Source organism: Falco cherrug, chromosome 4 (assembly GCF_023634085.1).
Source record: "Falco cherrug isolate bFalChe1 chromosome 4, bFalChe1.pri, whole genome shotgun sequence".
NCBI classification, from domain to species: domain Eukaryota; kingdom Metazoa; phylum Chordata; class Aves; order Falconiformes; family Falconidae; genus Falco; species Falco cherrug.
In genome coordinates, this window is record NC_073700.1 from 73,212,471 (window position 1) to 73,238,465 (window position 25,995).

The window sequence follows — 25,995 nt, forward strand, 5'->3', positions numbered from 1 at the left end:
TTAATATTTCAACATCAACAAATCCAGGAATCTACTGGATCATCAATCTAAGTCTTTTAAACTGGAAATCCCACCCATGTGCATATCACTCCAAGGACAAGCAGCATCAGTGTGGGAGGGAGACAGGGTCAGAAGCTGCCTGCCCAGCCCAGGCTATTTATGTGATGTATCTGGGGCCACAGGAACCAACCATGCAACTGTTTCTCTCAGATTTAATGGAAACTAGCATTATTTTTAGCAATTGTTAAGTATTCTGACTCAAAATAATAGGAAGAAAACAATCCAAGGCTTTCTGCTTACATAGCTACTTATATTTGACAGTGCAACTTCAGATTTCATGACCAGAAACCTGCGCATATTCAAGACCCTTTTGAAGCACATACTTAGCTTCAAACATATGGTTAAGTCCCAATAATGCCAGTTTTGAACCTGTGTGTTCCTCTTCCATTTCTGTCTCCATGCTAAGTAGTTGCTGTTACTTACAGTGGCAAGGCTCCAAACAATACTTGCAGGAAAGGATCGAGGTGAAGTGAGGGTCAGATTTCTGAGCATACCGAGAAATCATGCTAGAATGGCTATGGGATCTGGCTGGAACTGCTCTAACCTCTCCTCTGCTGTGGCTGGTGTTAGCTCCTGAATGCCACTTTTGTGTGTTGCAGCTTGCTTTTACAGCCTTCCACGTCGAAAATCATTCGCTTTGTAAGTGGGACTCTGTTACAATCCTGAATGGTGGCTCTCCTGGGTCTCCTGTCATAGGAAAGTATTGTGGAAACACATCCCCTGGGACTATTCAGTCTGGTTCCAACAAGCTAGTTGTCATCTTCAACTCTGATCACTCAATTCAAGGAGGTGGCTTTTATGCAACATGGACAGCAGAATCTCTAGGTAAGAGAAAAAAATACTGATTTTATCAGGTCTAACATAGCAGTACATCATGCCTACACAGCACTTTCAATCACAAAATGAAATAGGATTCCTCTTCTTTAATTAAGTTTGCATTAAAGAACGAAAGAAATACATGCCAACATCTTCAGCATTCTTGAGAGAAACCAGCACTAAAAAAGTCAAGTATTAAACCAGTGTTGTCTGATCTCACACAATTAAATCAAATTTGGACTGATTTTGTACTTCTTAAGCCTCCCACTGGCAGTTTCTTGATGTCTGCAAACTGATACTATGCCCATTATCTTCCCAGCAGTGGTATCTATTGTCGGTGACTATAAGACATTTCATTTCTTGAATAAGAATTGTTTCACAGTTTGACTTGGTTTAAACACTTTAAAACTGGAAAAGGGTCAGTTCTCAACAGAGTTCTCAACAGAGAGGCTTTGAGAACAAAGAGCACATGTGACAACAGCCTAAAACTCTTGCACTTTAGTGGAGATGTTGGTATGTCTTTGAAGTTGGTACACATCCAGGATTGAATTGGTACATTTAAAAAAGTTCATCTTCCCTGTGTTGAAATTATCATCTCTCTGGATTTAAAAAAAAAAAAAAAAAAAAAAAGGTAGCTCACCATTTCCACGCTGTCCTTCAGGAGGTGACTAAAGGCAAGTGTAGATGTGCTGGTTGGTGGCAGGGCAGAATTCATTGTGCCTTCCTACCTCAGTACAGAGCTGGCAGTATTTTCTCTAGTGTCACCTCCATCTGCAAACCTTCTGGCTGATGCTGATCAGCTTTCCATCAGTTAATAATCTAGCAGTAGTCACACAGTCAGTTGATGGGGTGTCGTCTTAAAAATATCACTAGTCTGTGCTTGTGTGAATATACACTGTCACCTAAGCAGGTTTTTTGACGCTTCCCTGTTGTCACTGAGATTTCATGTGCAAGGAGGGCCATCTTCAATGATGTAGTGTAGATTAGCATACATGTGCAATGTGTAGCCAGTATTTTCTCTGTGAAAAGAGATTTCTTTTTTGTGTACCTGGTTTCCTTTCAGCTTTCTTCTCATTTGTCCACTGAGAATCTCTGGGTTCACGTTTGTGCGACCAAAACTTGGCCCCGTATCCTTCTAAACACAATTACTTTTTCTAACACAGAAGAATGAAAAACAAAGTCTTCCTTTTAAAGCTAATACATATTTTTTAATTGAGAGGAAAAAAAAGTATAATGTTACAAACCTTTCTTTGCTCTTTATTCATCCTTTCACTAGATCGTCTCTGAAATAATAATGGGTTGCTAGTACTGTACACATAGCCCTAGTAAATTATTCTTGGCATGGTATTTGCGAGTATGTTTCAAATTAACTAGACTTATTATGTATGAGAACATGAGCTGCCACTGAGCCATGACCACCTATTCCCCCCTGTAAATGAATCTGTTAACAATTTTTAAAGGCATGTTTTTCAGCCCTCTCCATAATCCCACTGAGATCCACAGGGCTCCCTGAGCTGGAGGAGAAGTCACCATTTAGCCCTGGGTGAACAGATGTGCCTTGGGTAGATTCACATGTGGAACTGCAATATTCGCATGTTGCAGAATGAGAAAAAAAGAGGATTCAGCAGTAGATTGAGCTTTTTTCCCTCGGGGGGGGTTCTGAATGGCTGTCAGTCATGATGTGCATCCTGTGGGATGTGGGAAGGAGCCTGCACAGTCTCAGAAGCAGCTTCTTGTTGATGTATCTCTGACCCTTACTCTCTCTTTGAGCAACACACACTTGTATTTGTCAGCAGTATATAGACGGACTACAGCAAAAGGGTATGAACTGGGAAGAAGGAGCTTGTGAAGAAGAAAAAGTGAAATACAAAGAAAGGCCTTCTCTAGAGTGTACCTACCTCCTTGCTGCAGGGGTGGGAGAAAGAAAATTAATTAAAAGAGGGGTAAATGAAGTTTGGATGGGTGTCAGGGTTTTCCTGTCTTGCTCTTGAAGCCACAGAAGCAAGCAGCCATTCAAAGCTGACACCAACGGGAAATATTTGAACATTTCTCCTGCCTATTACTATTTTTTCCAGGGTGTGGTGGAATCATTCATTCAGATAATGGTATGATCAAGTCTCCTCATTGGCCTCAAAACTTTCCCATGAACACCAGATGCACATGGACCATCATTACACATGAAAGCAAACACTTGGAGATGAACTTCCACAGTAACTTCCAGATTCCAGATACCAATGGAAGTTGCCAGAGCAGTTATGTGAAGGTAAAATAATTGTTGGTGTTAGATGAGCAGAGCACTGCTTTAAGAAGACACAATTCCAGAATACTTTATTTTCAACCATCACGGTTAGGATTGTCAAGGCACAAAATTCAGGAAATACAAACAAGTCCTTGTACCAATACAGTCAATTTTCTGTGTGCCTTGAGAGCTGGCTTGTATATATCTTTAATTTTTATCAGTTCTTGAGGTTCCACTTCCAGCAGGGTCCTATCACCCTATATGCTCCCCCAAATATGAAAAATATAAAAAAAGTACATATGACTTCAAAACCAGGATATAATGAGAAAATACAGTGTAATGAAAAGTCCTTTTCAATTACTCCAGTGAGTAAAAAAACAGGAATGTAACACTATAATTTCACAAAAATTCTTTATATAACTATATAAACTGTCCAAGTTGCATTAATCCTTCCTTTTTTAATCTCAGAAAACAAAGATAGCATTATTATCTTTCATAGGTTGAAAAGAGCCGCTTGTTTTCAAAGCAATCGAATGGAGTGGACATGCTTTGAATTTTTCAGGGTCCTTTTTTTTTCTCAGGCATTTGGCATATGTTCAGTGGTTTTGTGCTCATTTTCTCCACAGCAGTACAACTCCCACTTGAAAAAAAAGGGCAAATGTAATTAGACAACATGTAGGAAGACCTGAGCAGCTGTACACCTGATCTATACCTACTAATTCTGATCTATACCTACTAATGTACAAACCACAGTTACACTCATTTTTTAAGGCTGTGGAAAAAAAACACCTAATAGATTTATCTTTTCATAGCCTGCTCCACCGATTAATTGATGTAGTATGTAATGATAAATTTCACTAACATGGAAGTCTTAATGCCACTCAGTAAAGGTCCTTTAATTTCAGATTTCTAAACCGTTCTGAATGACATAGTCAAAACTATGTCAACTGGAGATTTTCTCCATAGAGAAAAATCTGAAATTTTTGGTGATGTCCATCCCCAGTTCTGAATGTCCAATTTGAGATGTATGAAGGTGTCTGGATATGAAAAAGTGTGGAACAGGTGCAAGTTTCTTCCATTTATTATGAGCAGCCAAAAAAAGGGAATCCAAAATCAACAGTGACTTCACAAAATCTTGGCCATGCCAGTTTATATTAATCCTTTGAGCATCCATTGCCTCAGATACCTGGCCAGATGAATGAGGTGATTAATATGTCCACATTTACACACTAACCCTTGGATAACCCTTTCTAGAATGGTTGCTTAGAGCAACCACAATTTCATGTGGTTGTTCTAGTACCACTAGACTTCTTTTGAACCCATTATTTTAAACATTATATATAATATATTTTTGGTATAAAGTACCAGTAAAAAACCTGTTCCAACACACTGATGAAAAATAAATTTATTATTAGAGTAAATATATTTTTCTTAAAGCAGACATTTTAATCCTTGGCAGTAAACATTCTGATTCAGGAAATTATTTAAGCACTCAGAAACATCAAACATTTATGCCTGTGTTTTATTTACATGTGTGTTGAAATTCAGTGCTTAAACTGTGAGCTTCAAGTACATGTTTAAGTGATTACCTGAAGAGGGTTTCACTTAAATACCTACCTAAACCTGCACGTGCTTCTTGCATGCATGGTTTGATTAAACTTAAATTGGCTATTGGTACAGCTGAAGTAGTATTTTTCAAGAATTGTCTGTTTCTTTATTATATTTTCTGTGAATTATATTATTTTGTTAACTCTGAGTGATTTGATACTTGTCATTGAACAAGTGAATACAACATAACGAAAATGGGAGTAATTTTTTATTAGCAAAACTAGATATTAGGGATCCAGATCTTCCAGTTTGATGCCTCTATATTACCCTAGCATGACAGCTTTGGGTTTTGTTGACTTATGAATAATGTAAGGATTGCATTTAATAATTCATTGCTACACAGACATTCATAGTCATAGGGTGTATGGAGATAAGTTCGCAGAGACAAAATGGAGGTAGTAATGATGTGCATAAAATGTTTTTCTCTGGTTTCCTGGACCTGATTTACATGTGCTTTATTATCAGCAGTGGTTTGAGCAAATGACATCCAGATGCCCTTCAGAGGGCTCTGGCAACCTAAGTTATTCACTGTGATTCACTCCTTGGAGAAGTTGTCTCCGCTGATTGTAGAGTGAATAGAGAGTGATTAGCTCCAGTTTAGATCTCTAAGATTCAGTGAGATGAATCCTACCCTAAGTCTATGGAAAGAACAATTGCATATGCAATTCCTGGTGGGTTCCCACAAACGGCTTTGAAAGCACTAAACCATTTCTGATCTGGGCTTGTCAGGTGTGGAGAGGAAATGAAGAAGCAGCAACAGCTTTGTTAACCATGGGATGTGGAAGTTCAGCTCCTGGTCCTGTTGTTGCTCCAAACAATGTGGTAACTACAGTATTTCAATCTCAGGATGCTCCCGGGCAAGGTTTCTCTGCATCTTTCATAAGCAGTAAGTAATATTAAAGCCAGATGGCTGCTCTGTTGGTCCATTTTGGAGTAGTTTGATAAGTGTGTAGCAATTCAGAACTCAGTCCAACAAGGCATTGAAGCCTCTGCCCAGGTTTTGAAACCAAGAGTTTCCTTACTGAATGCAATGGAGCTACTGTGTGCTCCAGTATTGGACTTGCCAAAGATCCTCAATGCATCTATAACTTCGTAGTTATTCTTAACCACTTTTGCCTTTCCGGTCTGCCAAAAAAAAAAAAAAAAAGAATAGCCTATAAAATTTAAGAATTTGTTTCTCCATAGTTAAAATACTTGGAAGCTAAAGCTATAATCTTTTTAAAAATTAAAAAGGATCAGTTCCTCCTTTAGAATTTTTATCCCTATTCTTTCCAAGGCACATGCTGAAACTGTGGTAATTTCTCTTGTGTATGGTATAGCCCATGCCCTTCACATAAACTGCTCTCAGGAGAAGAAATGACTACCTGCTCAGGCCTTTGCTTTGCTTTGTTGTATTTGCATTTCATATAGCTCAAGTGGCATTTCTTGGTTGGGCCTCTTCATTTCTTTAATCGTGGCATCTGCTTGGGAAAGTCAAACCCACCAGAAGTGTAGGAGGTGATGCTCAATTGTTGTCTGTTGTTCAGGATGTTTTTGTAGAATGCTGCCAAAGGAAACCACTTTCCCTTCACTGGATTCAGATTAAAACAGTGAGAAATTAAGTGCTTAGAGGAAGACACCACTGGAATTTACGGAATTCTGAATGGAAACTGCTTTTGTTTTTATAATGTCTGAACTAGTGTTGTCAGTACCAACTAACAACCTCTTAGTGGAGACAATCACAGGCTTCATATGCCTGCTGCTAATCTTATACCAGCGTTTCACTATGCACTGCACTCCTTTAAGCCTGTAGCTTAAAATAAAGAGAAACCCCAAGGCCATGCAAGTCATTAGGATCAGAAGGAGCTCCATTAAATGAGCAGTTCTGTGTGCTTGAGAAGCTCAGGATGGCAAACCTTTCCTGCCTCTGCTTATAGCAAAGCAACCCAGAAATGCCCTACAGCAGCCTGTATCCTCCTGGCTGTCAGGCATGAAGCAAGAATGGTACCACTTGGGCTAAAATGGGTGTTTTCAAATGAGGCTAAACTGCTGATGTGTACCATTAACACCCCATCCAACTCAGCTAAATTTATATGTACAAAGGGATTTTGAAACGTGCAGGCTCCAAACCCATAAGAATGCAGTGCTGTGTCCTCATCAGTGGGCTGAGGAGCTATGGCCTGGTTTGTCCAAGACACTCCAAGATACTGTGTGAGGTTGTAGGTGGGAAGGGTCTGTGTTTCCCAAAACCACTGCTGTGTTTGTGTGCAAGACCTACTTTTGCCATCATGATATATACTACTCTCCCTGATTTTTTGTCCAGCCTCTTAAGGTGAGGTAAGGTCCTTGTGCATATTACTGGTTTTGTCACTGCAAAACTGGAATGATGTTATCACCTGGATTATGTCTTCTTTATTTATGTTTGCAGGATGTGGAGTAAATTTCACCAGCCCAGCAGGTCGTATCGTCTCTCCTAACTACCCTAGTCAGTATGATAACAACCTGAACTGCAGTTATATCATAGACCAGGGACCACAGTCACTGGTGATCCTCGAGTTTGAGACTTTCCACTTGGAAGGTAACTAGTTCTTCACAATTTCACTACATACTGTGAAGTATAGCTTCTTTCTTGAAAACATACAAATCATCTATCATGGAAAAAGGTTGATGGTTTAATTTGCTGGTCTATTCTGAAAAACATTTACAGAAAACATTTTACAGGTATAGTTTCCAGGGTTCAGTTTTGCATCACTGAAGAGTGAAGCTAGATCTCACCTGCTGAATATCTTGCAGCAATGAAGTCGGGAATTTGCCAGGTGGTTGGAGTATAAGAGTGACTGTGGCCAATTTGGGTCTTTGCTTCTGTGGGGTTTTTTGCCATTGAGCCTTACAATCTTTTTGACCTTAGGCCAGCTGTTTTTCTTTTCAGTGCTTCTGTTTCCTTAACTGATAAAATAGATACACCTTTACTCAGGTGTTTTACAAGGATGTACAAACATATACATGTGAAACTACATGGAAGACTACAGTAACTGAAAACGTAGAAAAGTTGTTACATTGTATACAAAAGTCCCTCTTGAGATTGTCCAGTTCAGCAAAAATTAGCCAAGAAATAATATGTTTAATATCATGGTCTCATTGGTGTGAATGGTAAAACTTGCCCAACTTTGATAGGGTCAAATTTGTATGGGTGTAGATGTAATGTTAACACAAAGGAATCGGTATCTCCAGACTACTTGGGTGGTGGCATCCTGTATTTTGAGGCCACCTTAATTTGGTTCCTGTGAAGTCACCTAGACTAAGAGATTTTTAAGTAATTTGTTATTAAACTGGGGTGCATAATTTGAATTTTTCTTAAGACCAAAGAATAATGTCAAATAGGATTCTTTTATTGTCTTTTTAAGTTTTCAAACTGTTTAGAATTCAAAAGTATTCTGGTCCAAACTTAATTTAGGTCTGAGACAAAGATTTGATTTGATTATGATTTTATCTGAAGCATTTTTTTCTTCCCCTAAGACAAACTGCTACTATACGTTTTTGTTTTTTTTAAAAAAAAAAGAAATGTAAACCAGAGAAATTACGTTAAGTTCTTCATCTAGAGGACATTATTATTCAGGAGACACACAAAACATTAGGCTGAATCAGATGATGCCAATTTTGACACCTCTACGAGTACATTACTGATCTGTATTCTGTTTGTGCATTCAGTTAAATGGATTCAAGCTTTTATAATCAAGAAGGTCAAAGCAAAGAGGTAAGTGATACAGACATAATAATAAACACAGAGCTAAATAAATACTAAAGATATTCTCCTTCTTGTAGGGCAGTTTGCTGCTTTACTGTTATAGGCTTCTTTAGGCTACACAAACTAAAAGTCCTCAATCACATGAAAGAGCTGTGGATATAAGCTAAAGGACATTTGATTCTAAAAGAGGAAGTATGACACTCCTTCAGTAGTTGATTATTAGTGTTTTTTCAAAAAATCTTAAAATACAACCCTGTAGCAATGAGAAGTTGTCTGGGCTTAAATTGGAAAGAAGATTGAAAAGTTCAGAAATTACATGAAAACTTAAATGTGAGGTATGCAAATAAATACAAGAAAGACATAGAGGTGCTGGAGCATGTCCAGAGAAGGGCAACAAAGCTGGTGAAGGGTCTAGAGAACAGGTCTTAGGAGAAGTGGCTGAGGGAACTGGGGTTGCTTAGCCTGGAGAGGAGGAGGTTCAGGGGAGACCTTATTGCTCTCTGCAACTACCTGAGAGGAGGTTGTAGGCAGTGGGGATTGGTCTCTTCTCCCAGATACAAGTGGTAAGACAAGGAGGAATGACCTCAGTTTGCTCCGGGGGAAGTTTAGATGGATATTAGGAAAAATTTATTTGCTGAAAGGGTGGTCAAGGATTGGAACAAGCTGCCCAGGGAGGTGGCTGAGTCATCATCCCTGGAGGTGTTTAAAAGACGTGTAGATGTGGCACTTAGGGACACGATTTAGTGGTGGACTTGGCAGTGCTAGGTTAATGGTTGAACTCGATGATCTTAAGAGTCTTTTCTAACCTAAACTATTGTATGATTCTATGATCTTATAAACTATCGTGCAAAAGTGAAAACTTACTCTTCAGTCTCACTGAGTATGTTTAGCACATGTGCCTAAGGGTTTCAAGCGTGAACTCCCTTAGTTCTTTTGAAAAGGCACAACAACTTGTGGCAGCATCTGTTAAAAACATTTACAGCTATTCCATATGCAAGGAAGCATTGCACCTGATTAAGATTGTTGCCGAGTGTGGCCTTTAAAATTTTAACCATTTAGTACAGATATTCTGGACTGGCTTTTTAAAGTTTAGTTACATGTCCAATTAACATAACTTACTACCTATTTGACCTTTCAAAAGAAATCCAATTGTTGTTTTTTTCATGGTTGTTTAGTAATGAAATGAAGTATTTAAAATAATGCCTGTAAGGCATACATATCTCATTGACATTAACTGGTTGATATATCTTTTCCAGAAAATTAGAAGGCAGAAAGTAATTGCCTGTAGTGCAGAGACACAGTGGTACAAAATTGAATGACTTCATGGGTTTGTCACGGATCTCTGCTATAGAGTAGTTATGTTTTCAATTATGATGAGACGCCTGCTCTGATTATAAAGAACAACTCCAAATGAGGCCATTAACCCACAGCAGTGATATAATGTCAGTATCTGAAATGAAATGAATATGACATGCATGTACTTAATATTAAATCTCTATTAAGCCCTAAATATAGCAAGTAACAGAGCAAGAAAGAACTGCATTTGTTGATTTTGTGATCATAATTCAATCTAAATTGGCTGCTTCATGATAGGTAGAAAAATTGGTTTTATCAGACTTTGAGCCTCTGAAAATAGACACCTAATTTGGGTTATCATCTAGATTTATCTCCTCCTATAGTGAAGAGAAAAAGTACTTTAAACTCAAAACCAGATGTGTTGTACAGGTGGAATGAAATGCCTTCTGAAGTCCCCCATCACCCTCTTTACCATTGACTATTACAAGAAGAAGTAGACAATAACTTACACAAGATACTTAAGATTTGGGCAGCAAAACATAGGCAAGATTAACCCTATGAATAGAATTTAGCTTAGTCTCTGATTTACTTGCAGCCTGAAGAATGTTGCATCCTGTGCAAAACTGAATATAGTTATAGAACCTCTCTTATGATTTGCCTGTTTCACTTGCTTCTTGCAGTACCACCTGCATTGTTGTGTTTGGTTATTTTATAATAATGAAATTATTATAACAAATGAGTGGTGGACTTGGTAGTGCTACATTAATGGTTGGACTCGATGGTCTTAAAGGTCTTTTCCAACCTAAACAATTCTATGATTCTAAATCTGTCCTCCCTCCTTGGATTAGCGGTCTACACAAATCTAACATACTAAAGTAATAAACAAAGCTTATTTATCTATCTTAGTAAACTTACTAGCTAGGAAATAATTAATCACATCCATCTTTTGGTCATAAGCTTTATTCAGATGAATGTCGCTACAAATACACCTCTAGGACAGCTATGACAGTGCATTATTAAATGGCTGTAATACTCTTCAAGTATGAATGTAACATCCAATAAAATCTGAGTTCCAAATCATGGAAAATTAGGGGAAATGGCTGTGGGGGAGGAAGCAGTCAGAAACTCATGTTGTTTATGCGGGGGAATGCTATGTCTGGGGCTCCAATCATAAGGGGGACTAGTCAGTTTCCAAATCCTCCGCCTCCTGCAATACCTGCTTTTAGAATTCTGTAGTATTTATACTCTGTCCATACAAAATAACCGTATTTGTGTTGATACCATGTCAGCCTGAAAAATGTTCTAATAATTTGTTTATTTCTCCTTTTTTTTTCTAAACATGCAACTGTAATTTTGCAATCTAGGATAGGGTCACTGCTTCATTTTGGAATTGTTTTTATCTGATTTCTCAGTTGTTTCTAGGCAATTCAGAAAGTAGCCAAGTTTTGCAATAGGTTATTTTGAAAGAGGAGATATATAGAGATATGTATATATGAAAGACTTGGAATTCCTTGCTTTCAAAATAGTATCTTGTGCTATGGAGCTGGTTAATGTATTGCATAGGATTATATATATGCATATTACTTTACATTAGTAAGTACTAATTGCATTACCATTTATAGCAGAAACTACAGTTGTGAACCAAAAGCTCATTATTTTAAGTTTTACAAACTTTAAATGAAAAGACAGGTTCTGCCTCAATACAAAATGAAATAGAATCTATGGCTATAGACAGAAAGATGGAAAGAGGACATTGTTATTAGTGATCAGATAGTTAGAGACCCAAGTTTGGTCAAAGTTTTTATGCAGGCATCATATCAAATAAATGATTTGATGGAGAGTAATGAGACTGAACAGAAATTTCTGCTAATTGGAAGGAAGACAGCACAAAGCATATTTCAAACTGTAACGTAAGGGCAACTGAAGCTCTTACTATGTGAACTTTGGAGACATGAGTCAATGTGTCAAAAGCTGACCGGTACCAAGAGATGATTATTTAAATAGAGTGCAGATAGATAACAAAAGGCCCTGAAAGCAAATACACACAGCAATTCAAAGAAAAAGGATTCATAACATCAGGCCAAATAATTGATCTCTTGAGCAGAATTTGGAAGAAATACCGTTAAGGCTAGAGGAACGAATGGTACAGTATCTATCTTGGAAAAATTACTGTTTCTTGGGTGAGAGTCATAGCTATGTGAAGGATGGGGAAGAGTTTATATTAAAGATAATAAATGGAAAAAATTGACAATATTTAGATCTAGCCTGGATGTGAAAACCTAGAGAGAACAAAATCATGGACATGGACCTAGTGAGAGCAGGCAAAATGGTGAGGCATAAATAAAGAGGATGGAATGGAAGACTTGGCGGGGGGGCAGCGGGGCTCTCCTGTTGAATGGTTTTGTTGAGAGACAGAAATAAGATTTTAGGCTGAACAGAAAGAGGCCTGGAGGTAGGAAGTACACTTACGGGGTCATCAGCACAGAGATAGTAGTTGCATCTGTCCTTGCAAATGAGATTATACAGAGCTAATATGGAGATAGAGAAAGACAGGAGAGAAGATGTTTCATTGAATCCTCATGGATGAATCGGAAGAGAGAATACAGTAATACCAGAAGGATGAGCAAAAGCTCTTAGTAGACAAGATTTTATGAAGAAAAACAGCGACAGCTATGTGGAAAGTGCCTGTCAGCTCAAAGAGGATGTGGGTCTGACATCTGGCTAAGAAAAGATCTCTGGAGACTCATGAAAAGCTGCTTCATTGTAGTGCAAGGGACAGAACTTGGTCTAGAAAAGATCTAAGATGATAGAATTAGAGGAAATAAACTACAGAGGAGAATCGCTGATGATGTGCTGAGTATGTGTAGAGGCTGGAAGTATGGCATGAGGAGACAGAACAGAAGAGGCTGAGGCTGGGCATTATTTACATAATAATGCATTTAGTATGATGAGGCATTAAGGAAAGTGTAAACAAGAGAATAAGTTATAGGATAGAGATCATTTAATCATCAGTCCTGCCAGAATTCATGGGTCATAAATGATATTTGCCTGAAAAATGAGGATCCAAAGACTTTTGCTCACAATTCTACATCAGCCATTTTATTCTTCCCAGTGCAGCAGTTCAAAACAACTTGTGGTGGGTATTGTGGACCTTTGCTTTGCTGAGAAATCTGTTTCACTTCATGCCTTTCTCCAAAGTCTTTTCAGGAAAGGACCTGAATTGCTTTCTCAATTTTTTTCCATTCTGAAATAGCACTTGTGTCTGTTTCTTACCCCCTGTTTTTCTGTATTTAAAAGTGTATTATGCTCTTTAATTGAATCACACTGTCAAGTATTCTCATAATAGGGTAAGACATGAAGAATATTTTTATTAATTATTTTATTAACAGTATAATCAGGTATCTGATGTGGCTGATTGTTTTTGGCTTAGTTACTCTTGTTAGAGTCAGACAAACACCATATTTCCCTATTGCCATAATTGTAAAACACGTTAGAATACTTTGTCTTCATTGAGAGAGAAGGACTTTTAAAATGAAAACTCCAGAGAGGATCTAAAATATACCTGACTGCTGGGATCACCCTGCTGTTCTTGTGAAACAGAGTTATCACTCCATTCCTATTTGTCATCCTGTTCAATATGAGTCATCCTGTTTCCTGCAACACTAGGAAGCAGCTTGTTTTGACTGGACAGTCTGCAGGAGTCACTCTGCTGCAACAGTAGGCTCAGCATCTCTCCTGTTAAATTTAGTTAATTCTTTATTAATCCTTTGCAGTTTCCTTAACTGCCCCATTGTTGCTAACAGATTGCTGAACATGATAACTTAACCTCAACAAACATGTGACACCCCAGCTTCCATTTTGCTTGTAAATGATGAAGACGAAGACAAAGAAGACATCAGGTTGTTCTACAAGCATAACAACTAACGAAGCTCATTTTTCAGTAGATGTGTACTATGTTTTTCACTGACAGCATTCATCCAGCTTTCTTGTATAACCCATGTGGCTCCCTTCTCACTTCCACACGATACCAACCTCTCTGGCTTCCACCATACATGCCTTGGTGGTGCCACTCTGGGTACCACCAACTTCTCCCCATGCTTGTGGCTCCCAGCTGGACAGGGAGGCGGTGACATGGCTCTGAGCTCCCAGGGTGCCGATGGCTGGTGCTTGGCAGGTCTCTGCCTAAACTCACAGCCTTACACTGAAAGCACAGCTTGTCCTTCTTTGGTGACATTTCCCTGGCATGCTAACTCAGCTGCTGACCTTCATTAAACTTACATGAGCTTAATGTATTATGAGACTTCTTGTCTCAGTCAAATATGTTTGCGAATGGTGAGGTGGCTAGGAAGTCAGGAAGGGCAGGGAATCGAGAGATGATGTCTCCTCCAGAAACCTAATTGCAAATGAGAAACTGGAAACCAATAGGAGAAAATAGTAGAACAGTACATTCCCCATTTCTATGGTTTTTGGTTCTTCTGAATGGGCCGCTTTTCACTCAACCTACTATCTGCACTGATTTGCCCCATAAAGCAGATTGCTCTTGAAAATCATTGGGTGTTTTCCTATGGCTCAGTCATCTCCAGATGTCCACTGACTGCCGCAGTTACAGCATTTCAGTGGCAAACTGCAAGATTGAATTTTTTTTTTTAGTCTTCTGAGTCAACCTGAAGAATCTGGTTTTAGGTACTCCAGAGTTTGAGGGAATTGAGAAAGAAGTCAGCTCTGAAACATGTTAGTGTATGAACTGTTTATTTGTTTTCCAAAATTCTCACTTTTAGTGATTTAAAATTCCCTGCACTGACTGCTGACTTCTGCATTAGGGGAAAGAAATACCAGGGAGTTGGTTGCCTGTAACAAAGGGTATGTTGCTTTGACCTGCAGAGGCAAGCCATGCTTTTGTTAGGTCCTCTCATCTCCTCATAGATGGTGTTTCCTCATCCCATGAACTCAAGGGGCCTGGAGCCTTTTCCAGATGATAGGATGTGTTGAATGAGACCAGTCTGATGTTTTATATACAAGGTGTCTGCCGTTTTCTGCCTCAGTTTTTCTGCATGTTATAAAATCGACAGTTGCTTCCTCAGCAAGCAAATGAGATCCTGATATCCTGGAATGGAAAGTAATATAAAATTTAATTCTTATCCTGCGTGAGGTCTATATACTTGCAGCTCAGTAGATCACAAGGAAAATACACTGCTAACACTTCTGCATTATATGTCCACACAGCCCCAGCACTCTTGAGCAGAATTTGTCTTTATGATGGATTAAGCATCTTCCGTGGGACGAGGGTTACCCCACATCCTCTCATCACGCTCTGTGGTAATCAGCTCCCTGCCCCGGTCAGTGTCTTTGGACCTACGCTGCTCAACTTCTACACTGACTCCCACATTGCAGGCTTTGGATTCCAGGCGAGATACACAACAGTTGGTGAGTAGCCACTGTCCTGTTCTTTAGGTTTTAGATGGTAGGAATGCTCCGGCTGGATAATGGTTTGGTGTAGGAAATGTACCTCATTTGGGGAATAACTTAGATGGGTGTAGATGGTTCATATTCCCTCTGCACTTGCCAAAGAGAGCTCTCAGAAACAGGACATGGGGCTGCTTGGTGTGTGTTGTCACTGGCCGATGTGTTATCTCACAACTTTCATTTCAAGACTCTACATTGGACCAAGTCAGGAACTGAAACACTTCTTTGCTGTATAAAACAAATGCAGCTCATTTGGGCGGCGTAGGGGTTTGGTTGGTTGGTTGGATGTTTTTTTTTACAATGTTTAAGGAGAAACCTGTTTATTTAACTGAGTTAATTTAAAAGATTTTATCATATACAGGAGAATGGTCTGATTCTCAGTTACACTAAAACTATGTTATTAAAAATGGGAACCAAAACAGGATCTTTAAATGGATCCAGCTATATGCCTCCATTTGATGACCCTCTTGCAGTGCCAGGTATTAGTAAAAATAAAAGTCGGGATCTAGATACATTTTTATTCTTTAATAAATATTTTCACCTAAACTTTTTGTCATTCACATGAAATCTGTTTTGTTTTAAAGAGGAAATACATATTAGAAAAAGAAGTTTCCAACTGAGTTTAGAATTTACATGAAATATAAATACCCTAAAGGATTAATCTTCTTTTCAGAACCTGTTTTAGTATTTTCTAGGTTTAACTTGTAGAGACAGTACTTTGATTTTTTAAGTCATCATTTTCTAACTGCAGAGAAAAATGCGAGTTCTTAACTTTGGTATTTCCCTTAGTGCATTCCTCATGTTTGAAGCCACAGCAAAAAGCATAAGGCTAAATTCTTTATATAAAATGAATGGCCTGATACAGATAAGACAGAGGGAATGGCACTGAGAAATGACAATGTGCAGTTACTCATGGAAAAGACCTTCATAACTCACTGAAGTCAGTTGCTGCTATCTGACTTGTGACTTCTGACATTTGAGAAAGATGACTGAAGCCTTATTAGCTTGTTGTTGTATACAAAGCAGATTCTAGCAATTAACATTCCTCTTCCCTCTAGTTGTACTGTTTGCTGAAAAAAAAATGAAAAATGCTTCCCCCTCCTAGTGCAGAATAATACTGTTTCTTTATCCTCCCAGCCCCTGTCCTTTATCTGCCAGTGCTCCCGGGGCCGCCAGCCTGAGCCGCTGGGCAGCCAGGGGCTCTGCATCCAGCAGCACCCTGTATGGGACTGCCTTTGTTAAGGTCGTGGCCTGGGCAATGGCATGTCCTTTAAAACATGAAAAGCTGTGTGTGGCTTTGAGCTGTTAATCAACAGGACGCAGGGAAATGTTTTTTGCTAAGTTAGGATTATAAAATAAAGGCTGAAGCTAACAATGGAGATTAAAGTTGGTTTTATAATAGTTCTTGTTCCCTCAAGCACTGAAGCTGGGAACAAACATTAGCCACATCCTGCCCTCATCAGCATCCGTGGTGTGAGAAGCCAAGCAGTTCACAGCTTGCTCAGCCAGAGAGCAAGTATGCAGTCCTCCAACTCAGCCACCCCCCACTGCTGGCAAGTCCCAGCACAGGGTGAAGTGCGGAACACTCCCCAGGGTCAGTGATACCTTGGGACTGCTCTCTGCCTTCCTGCACAGAACAAATGCTACAGCGATGCCCTAGCCCTGCCAGGAGGTGGAAGAATTATGAGGCTCTGTGAACAGTTATTTCAGAAAAGGCAGGGTCAGGGCTCAGTACAACTGTGGCTGCTTTTGTGTCACTGCCAAACTTTCAGAGGCTTCCATGGGGCCAGAGTTTGAGTGAAGGAATGTCTTTGCCCACACATCAGCCAGGTTTCTCTTGGCAAGCTAGAATGGGTGCAGAACTACTCCAGACACACCTTCATCACACTGCTGCATGGGGCACCTGCCCCATCCCACTGCTCCCTGGTCCTACTGCAGCAAAATTGAAATCAGGCTCAATTTTTTACTGCACAAAGATGGAGCCATTGACATTTGGTGTGGATGAGTAACAACCTGTTACTTCCACCTTTAAAAGTTTTAGGCATACAGCAAAGACTGCTTCTAATTTATCAAGGACTTTCCTTATGGCTAAACTCCTGCAAGAATATGAGAATTAGGACCAAGCTAGTATTCAGACACTAATCACTCTTTTTTTCTGTTTCCCCTACAGCTTGTGGTGGCATTTTCAATGGCTCTGTTGGTGTTATCAGCAGTCCGGCCCATTCAGTTCTTGATTACCACAACAACATGAACTGTTCGTACTACATCACAGTTGGAAATGGCAAAGTAGTGGCCCTCAAGTATGTAATCCAAGTTCAGCTTGTTATTAAGGGGGAAGGGAGGTCTCTGACTCCAATTAAAGGCAGAAATTATTGACAATTTTCTATCTTTCCTTTTCCAAGGGGAAGCTGAACTAAAATGAGAAATGGCTACTGAAGGCACATTTATCAACCTCAGGCTCCCTTACATCTTTCTCTGTAACTTGTTCTGTGCAGAACATCACCAGAATTTTAACTTCCCAGTTTGGTTACCAAGAGGACTAAGAGATTTTAAAAATGCAGCTCATGCTTTAGTCAAATTCTTTCAGCCTTTGAGGAGTTACGAGACATCTATGAGTTTATATAAGAAAAAAATATTCTTTTAGAAGGCTGGTACTCACTTTGCAGATCAAGTATTATTATACCCACCCAGAAAGAGTATACTTCCGAGTGTGCTGTCTTGCCTAAAAGAGGGATATTGCTACCACAAAAAAAAAAAAGGATACATTCTTCTGTAATATATATGCTGATCATGAATTAAGAATTGAGAGGACATTTCCCAACTAAGGTGAAGACCCAGATGGTCTGCACTCTGACCCTGAATTTTATATGCCACTTGTGCCCGAAGAAATTGCAGCCTGAACAATCTGCAGAAGTGAGACAGGGTGTGTTTGCAAAGCGGAGGTGTGCTGCTTCACAGAAAGCTGAAGTGTGCTGACAGCTTGCCTTGCAAGAGACCCAGTGGGTGAAAGTCACAATTTCTTTGAGGGTGGTTGGCTGGAGTGTTTTGTCATGCAGCTAATAGTTCTGCTTGCTTGTTCTTGTAGAGAAATGTTTGTGTATGGCTTTGGCTACTGCTATTACTTGGGCCTTTCCTCAGGCACTAAAAACACATGTAACACAGGAACAGAAATGAAAATGTGATACCTAAAGCTCCAAGTGTATTTTACAGATTCAACAGCTTCCAGCTCGAAATATCTCCCTCCTGCTACAAAGATTATGTGGCTGTATATGACGGCTCAGACACCCATGCTCCTCTCCTTGGGAAATTTTGTGGCTCAGAACTGCCTCCGAATATTAAGAGCTCCAGTAATAACTTGTTCCTGGTGTTTAACACTGACTTCTTTGGAGCAGACAGGGGATGGAAAGCATCTTTCAGAGAGACCTTAGGTAAGAGTGTTATCAGACTCATAACCCCAAGAATCTGCTGGTAAGTAATTTCCTTTGGTGAGAAGCAGTTATAGTCTCCCTCACTAGGGATGCTGGAAGCAGAAGAATGTTTCAGATTTGGCAGATACTGAGTGAGCTTATGGATCCCTGCATTCCAGCCCTGGTTCTGAACTGATTCCTTTTATTCTTTGCTAACCTCTTTCTGCCTCTCTGAAGCTACAGATATTTCTTGGGTGACTGAAGGCTTAGCAGCACCCAAAGGCCTCTCTTTTGGGGAAATCTGGCAATACCTGAAAATTCTCATTCTTCTGCAGTCAAAGTTTGGTGGTGCGCTAAAGATGCCTCCTTTCCATCTATCCTCAATTTCCATTTCCTTGCAGTTCACCTCGCACGTTTTTAAAACCTGAAGTGTTAAGGTCAGTTAAGACTGGGGTCCCCCCCAAGGCACCACTGTGCTGACCTTTACTGGTTTGGAGGATCAGTCTGGTTAGCTGGCGATAACATAAATGGAATCACAGGAAGAAGGCACTGGATGTTAAATGTTTTGATAGACACAGGAATCAGGGGCATTGGCATAAAAAAAGGTTTAAACCCAGTAGTATATTTTTAAGATCAAGGTGTAAAAGGAGCTTTTAGACTTCTTATGTCTGATTTTTTGAGGGATGATAAGCAACAAATGATTATTACATGTAAATTGATTTCATGTCATCACAACTAGTTTCCTGTGTAATTAACTCAATGTTTTTGAGATCTAGAAAGAAGTAATTGTCCCGTTTACAAAGCTGGCACTCAGACAGTTCAGAATGAAAGGCCTTTGTGGCAGAACAAACGTAGTCTTCTGCTGAGTCATTGAATCCCCTCCCAATCCCCAGCCAGCAACTTTCTCATTTGATACAGTCCAAGAAAGTATTTACAGATAAGGAAAATAACTGGTTCTACAGGCTTTGCCAAGAAAAATATTCCCACAGAACCTCATGGTCATTACTATTATTAACTCTTCCTTTGCTTCAGTCTAAGTAATTGCTACAAGAATTTTTAAGACCACTCTTGTGGACTGTTATTTCAAGTAATAATGTTGCTTCACATGTTGCTGTCTTTAAACCCTTAGGTATCAGTTGTCAGAGATATCCCACAGCCTGGCTTTGTGTTTCCAGGGTGAGATCATCAGGAACTCCCCAAGCTCTTGCTCTTCCTGTTGGCATACAGTCAATTTCTTTAGCCACTGCCTTTAAATTTATTTGTGCAACTTGCCAGAGATTCTTCTTAAGCACCAATGTAAAAGGAGCCAAGCCCTTCAAGTCAGTACCATGCCTGATAATTTCCTAGAGTGAGGAGAAGCCTGTTATGAATAAACTTTGGTAACAATTAGGCTAAGTGTCAGAGGGACATTTCTGCAGGCTCCCAAGGAAAGGGAGGTTGTGATGTTATAGGAGTTACTCAGGAGAAATGGAGTTACAAGTTGGAAAAGAAGGCCATGCAGAGTTGTGGGTTGTGTGACAAAGAGGCCATGGTGGTGAGATGCTTAATGGTAGGTCTTCTTTCTTGATTGTGCGAAGCAAGCCACAGGGACTAAACCACACAGCCAATAGGAGGGATCCTGACAGTCCCATGCTAGTACATAATGGCAAAAAAAGTAGAAAAGTATGTCATAAAAGGAAAACATGAGTCACAGTCCTATGTTTCGTTTGACTTGTCCAGTGAGACATCTTTGTACTATGCGGTCTGAGATCCTGCTTCAAATGAAAGAGAATAAAACCATGAAGATCTAAAAGCCTGTTATTCTAAATGGTGCTTTAGAGAAGCTCCCTCATGTCTGTCAAAAGATAAAACCCATGTGGTTTTGTAAGAGTACGAGTGCAATCGGATGACAATTAATAATGATAAATCTCTTGGATAAGGAAGATGGTATCTATAGAGAAACAAGAAGCTGCATTCTCTGTTGGATGACAATGAGAACATTATTCTGTAGATACCCTAGGGAAGTACAACTGGATAACATAATTATTGCAGTCTGTTTAATGTTGTGAGTGACCCTGTTTGTGTATTGGAAAGGAGCAAGCAGAAACAGTACACTTGTTTGTAGCAAACTAAACTATTTCCTTTCCTCACAAGCTCTTCCAGTTTCTTTCCTGATCAGGCTTCTCTCAGAGGTACTGCCAAAATCCAGGGTTATCCATTCTTTCTCTCTTGTGAAATCTGTTAGCAAGGAGGTCATCAGATAACCATTGTGGTGTCAGGGAAGACAGAAGATGAAGTAGGAAACTCACAGAAGCCTAGCAAGACTGACAGTAACCAGACATTCAAAGAGTTAAACCCTGAAATCTGTGTAGAAAAATATGCTCTGTTTTCATTAGAACAATTTCTTTCCATCACTGAATCCTGCACCCACTAGAATATTCAGAATCCCCCCAGTAGTCAGAAAAGGAGACTAACGAAGTATGAAATAGTATTAATTTAATGGTATGGCAACATCTCACCTGTTTTGGTCAAATATCTTTCCTTTCACCATGCTACTCTGTACGCTGTGCAGTATCGTGTTAAGTGCACATTCCACTAGCAATGTTCTCGTTCATAACTGACTCTGTGATGTGGTGCATTTGAGGCAGGAGAACATAATGGCCCTTAGCGCAGTTCAGAGCCTTTATAATTTCACTGTCTCTGCTGCTAAGTTTGGACACTTGCCAGCCTCATTTTTGGAGTCACTTGGACAACCACTGAGACACAGCTCTCAGGCTGAGCTAGTGAATGGGGCTGAGTGGGGGTTCCCAGCCTGCTCCAGGTGCTAGATTTGTAGGAAAAAAACTTACCTCAGTTACCACTGACCTTTTTTCTGCCTTTGTTTTCAGTCTGTAAAATGAGAATTATACCTCCTTTCCACAGCAAGCGTGTGCTTCTCTAGATGATCAATGAACGGATGAGGTAAATCAATATCAGCTTAAGGCATTTGATTACATGAAATATCTTTGTGAAAGAAGGAAAACTAAGATCTCTCCCCAAAGAATGAGGTCTGCGTGTACTAAGCTTGTGACTCAGCCAAAGACCTCCTAATTATCTCTCCAGCTCTAAGGGGAGACCTGAGCTTTTCAGCTGACCCTGGCTGGCAGGGGCAGAACCTGCACATACTTCTGCCATCCCTGCTGTGATAGCAGGGGCTTCGTACTTCAGTGATAAATGGAGCTTCTGAGTACTCCCATTTGGCAGTGGGGTGACCCTCTCACCCCAATTTGTGATCCCTTTGAGGCTTATGATAGAAAGGCTGAGAAGACGTGTAAGGGTTTGGGATTTTTTTCTCGTTTTTAAAGAGTCAGCAACAGCTGTGGGGAAATGTAGCTGTGACCTTATTAACAGCACATCATTCCTCCTTGGCAGCTCTCTGTGCTTGTGTACGTAGCTCCGTTGCCTCAGTAATGAAAAATATATCACATCCTAAACCATCACGGAAGGATCTAGGGGTTTTCTGAAGTGCAGCTCGTTGAAGCTGTCTGAGGAAGCTGCGTGAATTTACGAGAAGCGAAGTGTTACACATGGTTAGATAAGTGGGTTGAGTCAGAAAGCTCTTCCTGAGCTTTCCTGCGTTTTCTTCACAAAATGCAGGCAAAACTGAAACAGCTGGGACAGCGGGGAAGGTGGGATGGAGGAGGGCAGGAATACTGCCTGCTTTTTCTCTACAGCCCTAAATTCTGCTGGACTTCAAGCTGTACCAGCCCCTTCCCCTCCCCTTTTTTACACTATCTGTTGTGAACATGGAGGATAATGTCACATTTATGCTTAGTAAAAGAGCAGTATGGTGTACCTGTATTAATACCAATGTTGTCCCTTGTTTGCATTACCTCTGGGCTTATCAAGCTCATGGGCTGCGATTCCACTGAGCCAGGCACTGCACAGGTAGAATAAAGCAACAAGCTGCTGTCACAAAGAGATTATGATTCAAACACAAGATGAAGAAAACCAGACGGTTGTAGACAGGCAAGAAGAATAGGGTGACAACAATGAGAAAACTAATGGTGTAGGCTCTAAGGCAGACAAAATGCCTCCAAAACCTTTGGCAACCATTAAGCTTTTGGAATTTGAAATTCCTTAAACACCCTGTCCTCTGCATTGTCCTCAGTTTGCCCAGTTTTTTCCTCAAAAGATCCCTCTATCCTTTTTATTCAAATGAGCATTTCTGTTGAATGAATATTAATTGTTTTACATAAGAAAAAAAAACAATAAGCAAATAGAGTTCAGGAGAAAAATAGTTGGAAAAAGAAACCTGCTCTGATATACCAGAAAAATGCATTAATAGGTAATTTACATAAATAATCTAGTATGCATATTACAGAAATAGATGATAATCTATATGCTTTTCCTCCTGACAAAGTGATCTGTAACTTACCTGATAAATCACTCGCAGATATCTGCTTTCCCTTATTCTATTAGCTGTGTATTGAATTACTTATTTCCTGTTTGGAATTCAATACACTGGCTATCACTGATGGGTTTACTATTATGCTCTCCCCTAATGAAGTTAAAGTGTACTTTTAAAAAAAGGATCCAGTAAAATTTTCACAGCATTTTTATTCTATTTTATTTTATCAACAAAAAATTTGCCCAATATATATTTTATATATATATATACAATATAGTTCTAAGTCCAATTCTGCCCTGCAGACTGAAAGCTTGGCTCACTCTGTCGTCAGTTTCTAGGTGGGGGTTTTCAGCAGTGCTCAGCATGCACAACTGCTGTGGGGTTTTTTTGGATTGTTCAGAATTGCTGAACACCCTCCCCAGTTCTGAGTGGACAATATAAGGTGTAAAATACTGTTTTGGTTATTCTATTACATAGGTCAGGGTTAGGAGTTCTTGTCTGAGTCGTTTCTAAATTCTTAAACCAGCAGCAGTAATTCATTGCATTGATTTATGTAAATAATGTTAGCACCTGCTGTAGGTGGCACCAGGCACCTCTACTGACAACAGCAGTTATGGCTTGTTAGGGGGGAAAGGACTCAGCACAGCTGAATCTCAGTTTTCCTGCAAACTTTTCTCCCTTCAACAAAAAAATCTTAGAGAAACATGTCCTTGACTTGGCATGTGAATGCTGTTGCATCTTCTCATTCCTTGGGAAAAGCAGTAGTGCCTGGCAGAGATTTCACAGCCCATTAGGACCAGTTTCCAGGAGTGCATCTCAAGATATCCAACCTGGACTTAGAACCTGATGCTGCAGGAGGTCTAGCTGAGAAGCAAATTGCCTGAAACTCACAAGTCTTCTCACAAAAATTTCTTTGGCCTTTTGGTTCACACAGTTTTTACCAAATATATTGCACATTTCAGATTCATTACATTGTCATGGCTTACCTATGATTAGCTAATCTATTAAAATAATGAATGAATTATGGCTAATAATATATTTTCTTGATCTTCTTATAGTCTATGAAAATAAGAACATCTGTAACAAGCTCAGAAGATGTGTTCATAAGTCATAATTTCTGGACTGTTTCTAAATGTATTTTGGGGCTTAGCTATAAAAATATGCATCAGCTTGAAATCTGACTAAATTTAGAAAGCACTTGCGGTGTTGAAATACATCTCTTCAATATCTCTGAAAAAAAATACAACCGTTGAGCTAAGGGATAGTCTACAAATGCCTCTCAGAAATGCCGGTTGTTTAATGTCTGTGACATTTCTTCTCCCAGAGCAAAATAAATAGAAGTGGTTTGCACACTGGACATACAAGAAGAGAGGCAGACATTTAAATAAGATATTTCTGACTGATCTGAAAAAACGAGGTGAAAGATTATTTTCAGACACAGTGACTACATACAGTTTTGTAGTGACTAAATGGTTAAAAACTGATGGGGTATTCAGATTAAAAGCACTTCACACACCTGTGGGTGAACTCCTGCTGGCATGAACTGTCTTAGCTTAACTGAAGTCAGTGACTTCTTCAGCTGAAAATCTGTACTCTGGTGCATATAAACGGAGGGTGAGGAGACATTTCTGACTCACATTGCAGGAGAGATCTGCAGAGGCCCGGGTGGCTGTGATGCCAAGTATGTTAATGGAGTATTAGAAAGTATTAGAATGAGGCCAGACTGCATGTCTGCCTCTGTTCTCCCAGAGAGGCGTTGAGGAGATGGATAGGATGGTACGTACCTTACAGTTTTGCAGAACTGGGGCAGGCTTGGCAGAGAGCATGTCTGGACTGTTATATTTGGGATCAGCCAATGGTGTAAGAACTTAAGAATATGAACTTTGTCTGACTGCATTTGTGAAATTCTGCTAAAGCAGGAGACTGGGGCTTTGCAGTCCTAAATGTCACTGCTGGTACCATTGCCAGGCCATCAAACCAGTCAGTGAACTTTTCTGCCTAATGGCTAGGCCAAGGACTAAAAAAATGAGTCCTGTGCTTTCAGAAGTCTTCTCCTGAAATGTTGCCGGCACCGTGGTCGTCAGGGCTGGCACTGGTGCCACGTGAAGTTGTGATGTCTGTACAGTGACTGCTAAACACAGGAACAGCTCAGCTCAGCGCAGCTTGCGAAGGTTAACCAACCTTCAGTATCAGCCATGAGATGAAGTACAACAGCACAGTTCCTCCCTCCAGCCCTATGTCCTTCTGAGCCCTGATGTTTGATGCCATGATCCAAACAATCTATGAGCTAATAATTACAGCCACAATTAGTCCAGCCACTCCTCTGCACTGGAAATAAGACCTATCAGGAAAGAAGCATTGGACTTGGCAGAGTAAATCTTTGCTGCTTCTGATTTTTAGTTCAGATGGAGAGAAGCCTAGAGTTCCCAGGGATGCTGGTAGGTGAGAATAAATGTGATTCAGAAGTCTGAGAGAGGAGTTTCATTACTAGAACAGTTCTTTCAGCTTTGCTGTCTTCTAATAGATGTTTGTGGGGCTCATTTAGTAAGAAGGGAAGGACATCAAAATTTGTTTGTTGTGTTTTGAAATGCCACGGGTTTAGTGGTTTCTGGTAGATTTAAAACTACTCAGTAGGCTCCCTTTCATTGCATCCATACCTGTATAAATGAACCTTACCCTGGCTGTGCTTCAAAGGCAGACAGCTCCAAAGTTTCATCTTCATCTTCATTCCATGTCTAGAGGATGTAACTCTTAACAGAGAAACACGTGCTTGGTCTCTGCTGTAATTATTTTTATTTGCCACAGGGATCCTTCAATTCCTTCTTTTCTGAATGGTCTTTCAGTCTTTTAGTTTTGTTAATGCTTCCTACCAAAAGCAATTAGTGATGACAGTGTATGCCCTAGTTCTTCTGATAATTTGTGTTCTCTGGCAAGCTGTTTATGAGGAGGACAAGATTGCAATCTGATTTATGATGGCCTTACGATTTTTATTTTAAATAAGAAACCAGAAACC

General features: G+C 39.8%; 1 protein-coding gene across 1 annotated transcript in view; it reads left to right on the forward strand.

The window, feature by feature from the left end:
- The window catches only part of CUBN (cubilin), a 155,177-nt gene that overhangs the window by 119,311 nt on the left and 9,871 nt on the right, over positions 1 to 25,995 (forward strand). Inside the window, exons 57-63 of the mRNA XM_055708924.1 lie at positions 660 to 885; positions 2,952 to 3,139; positions 5,453 to 5,609; positions 7,131 to 7,280; positions 14,967 to 15,167; positions 17,377 to 17,506; positions 18,417 to 18,634. Of these exons, the coding sequence (XP_055564899.1) occupies positions 660 to 885; positions 2,952 to 3,139; positions 5,453 to 5,609; positions 7,131 to 7,280; positions 14,967 to 15,167; positions 17,377 to 17,506; positions 18,417 to 18,634 (1,270 nt within the window). The remainder of the gene's footprint in view (positions 1 to 659; positions 886 to 2,951; positions 3,140 to 5,452; positions 5,610 to 7,130; positions 7,281 to 14,966; positions 15,168 to 17,376; positions 17,507 to 18,416; positions 18,635 to 25,995) is intronic.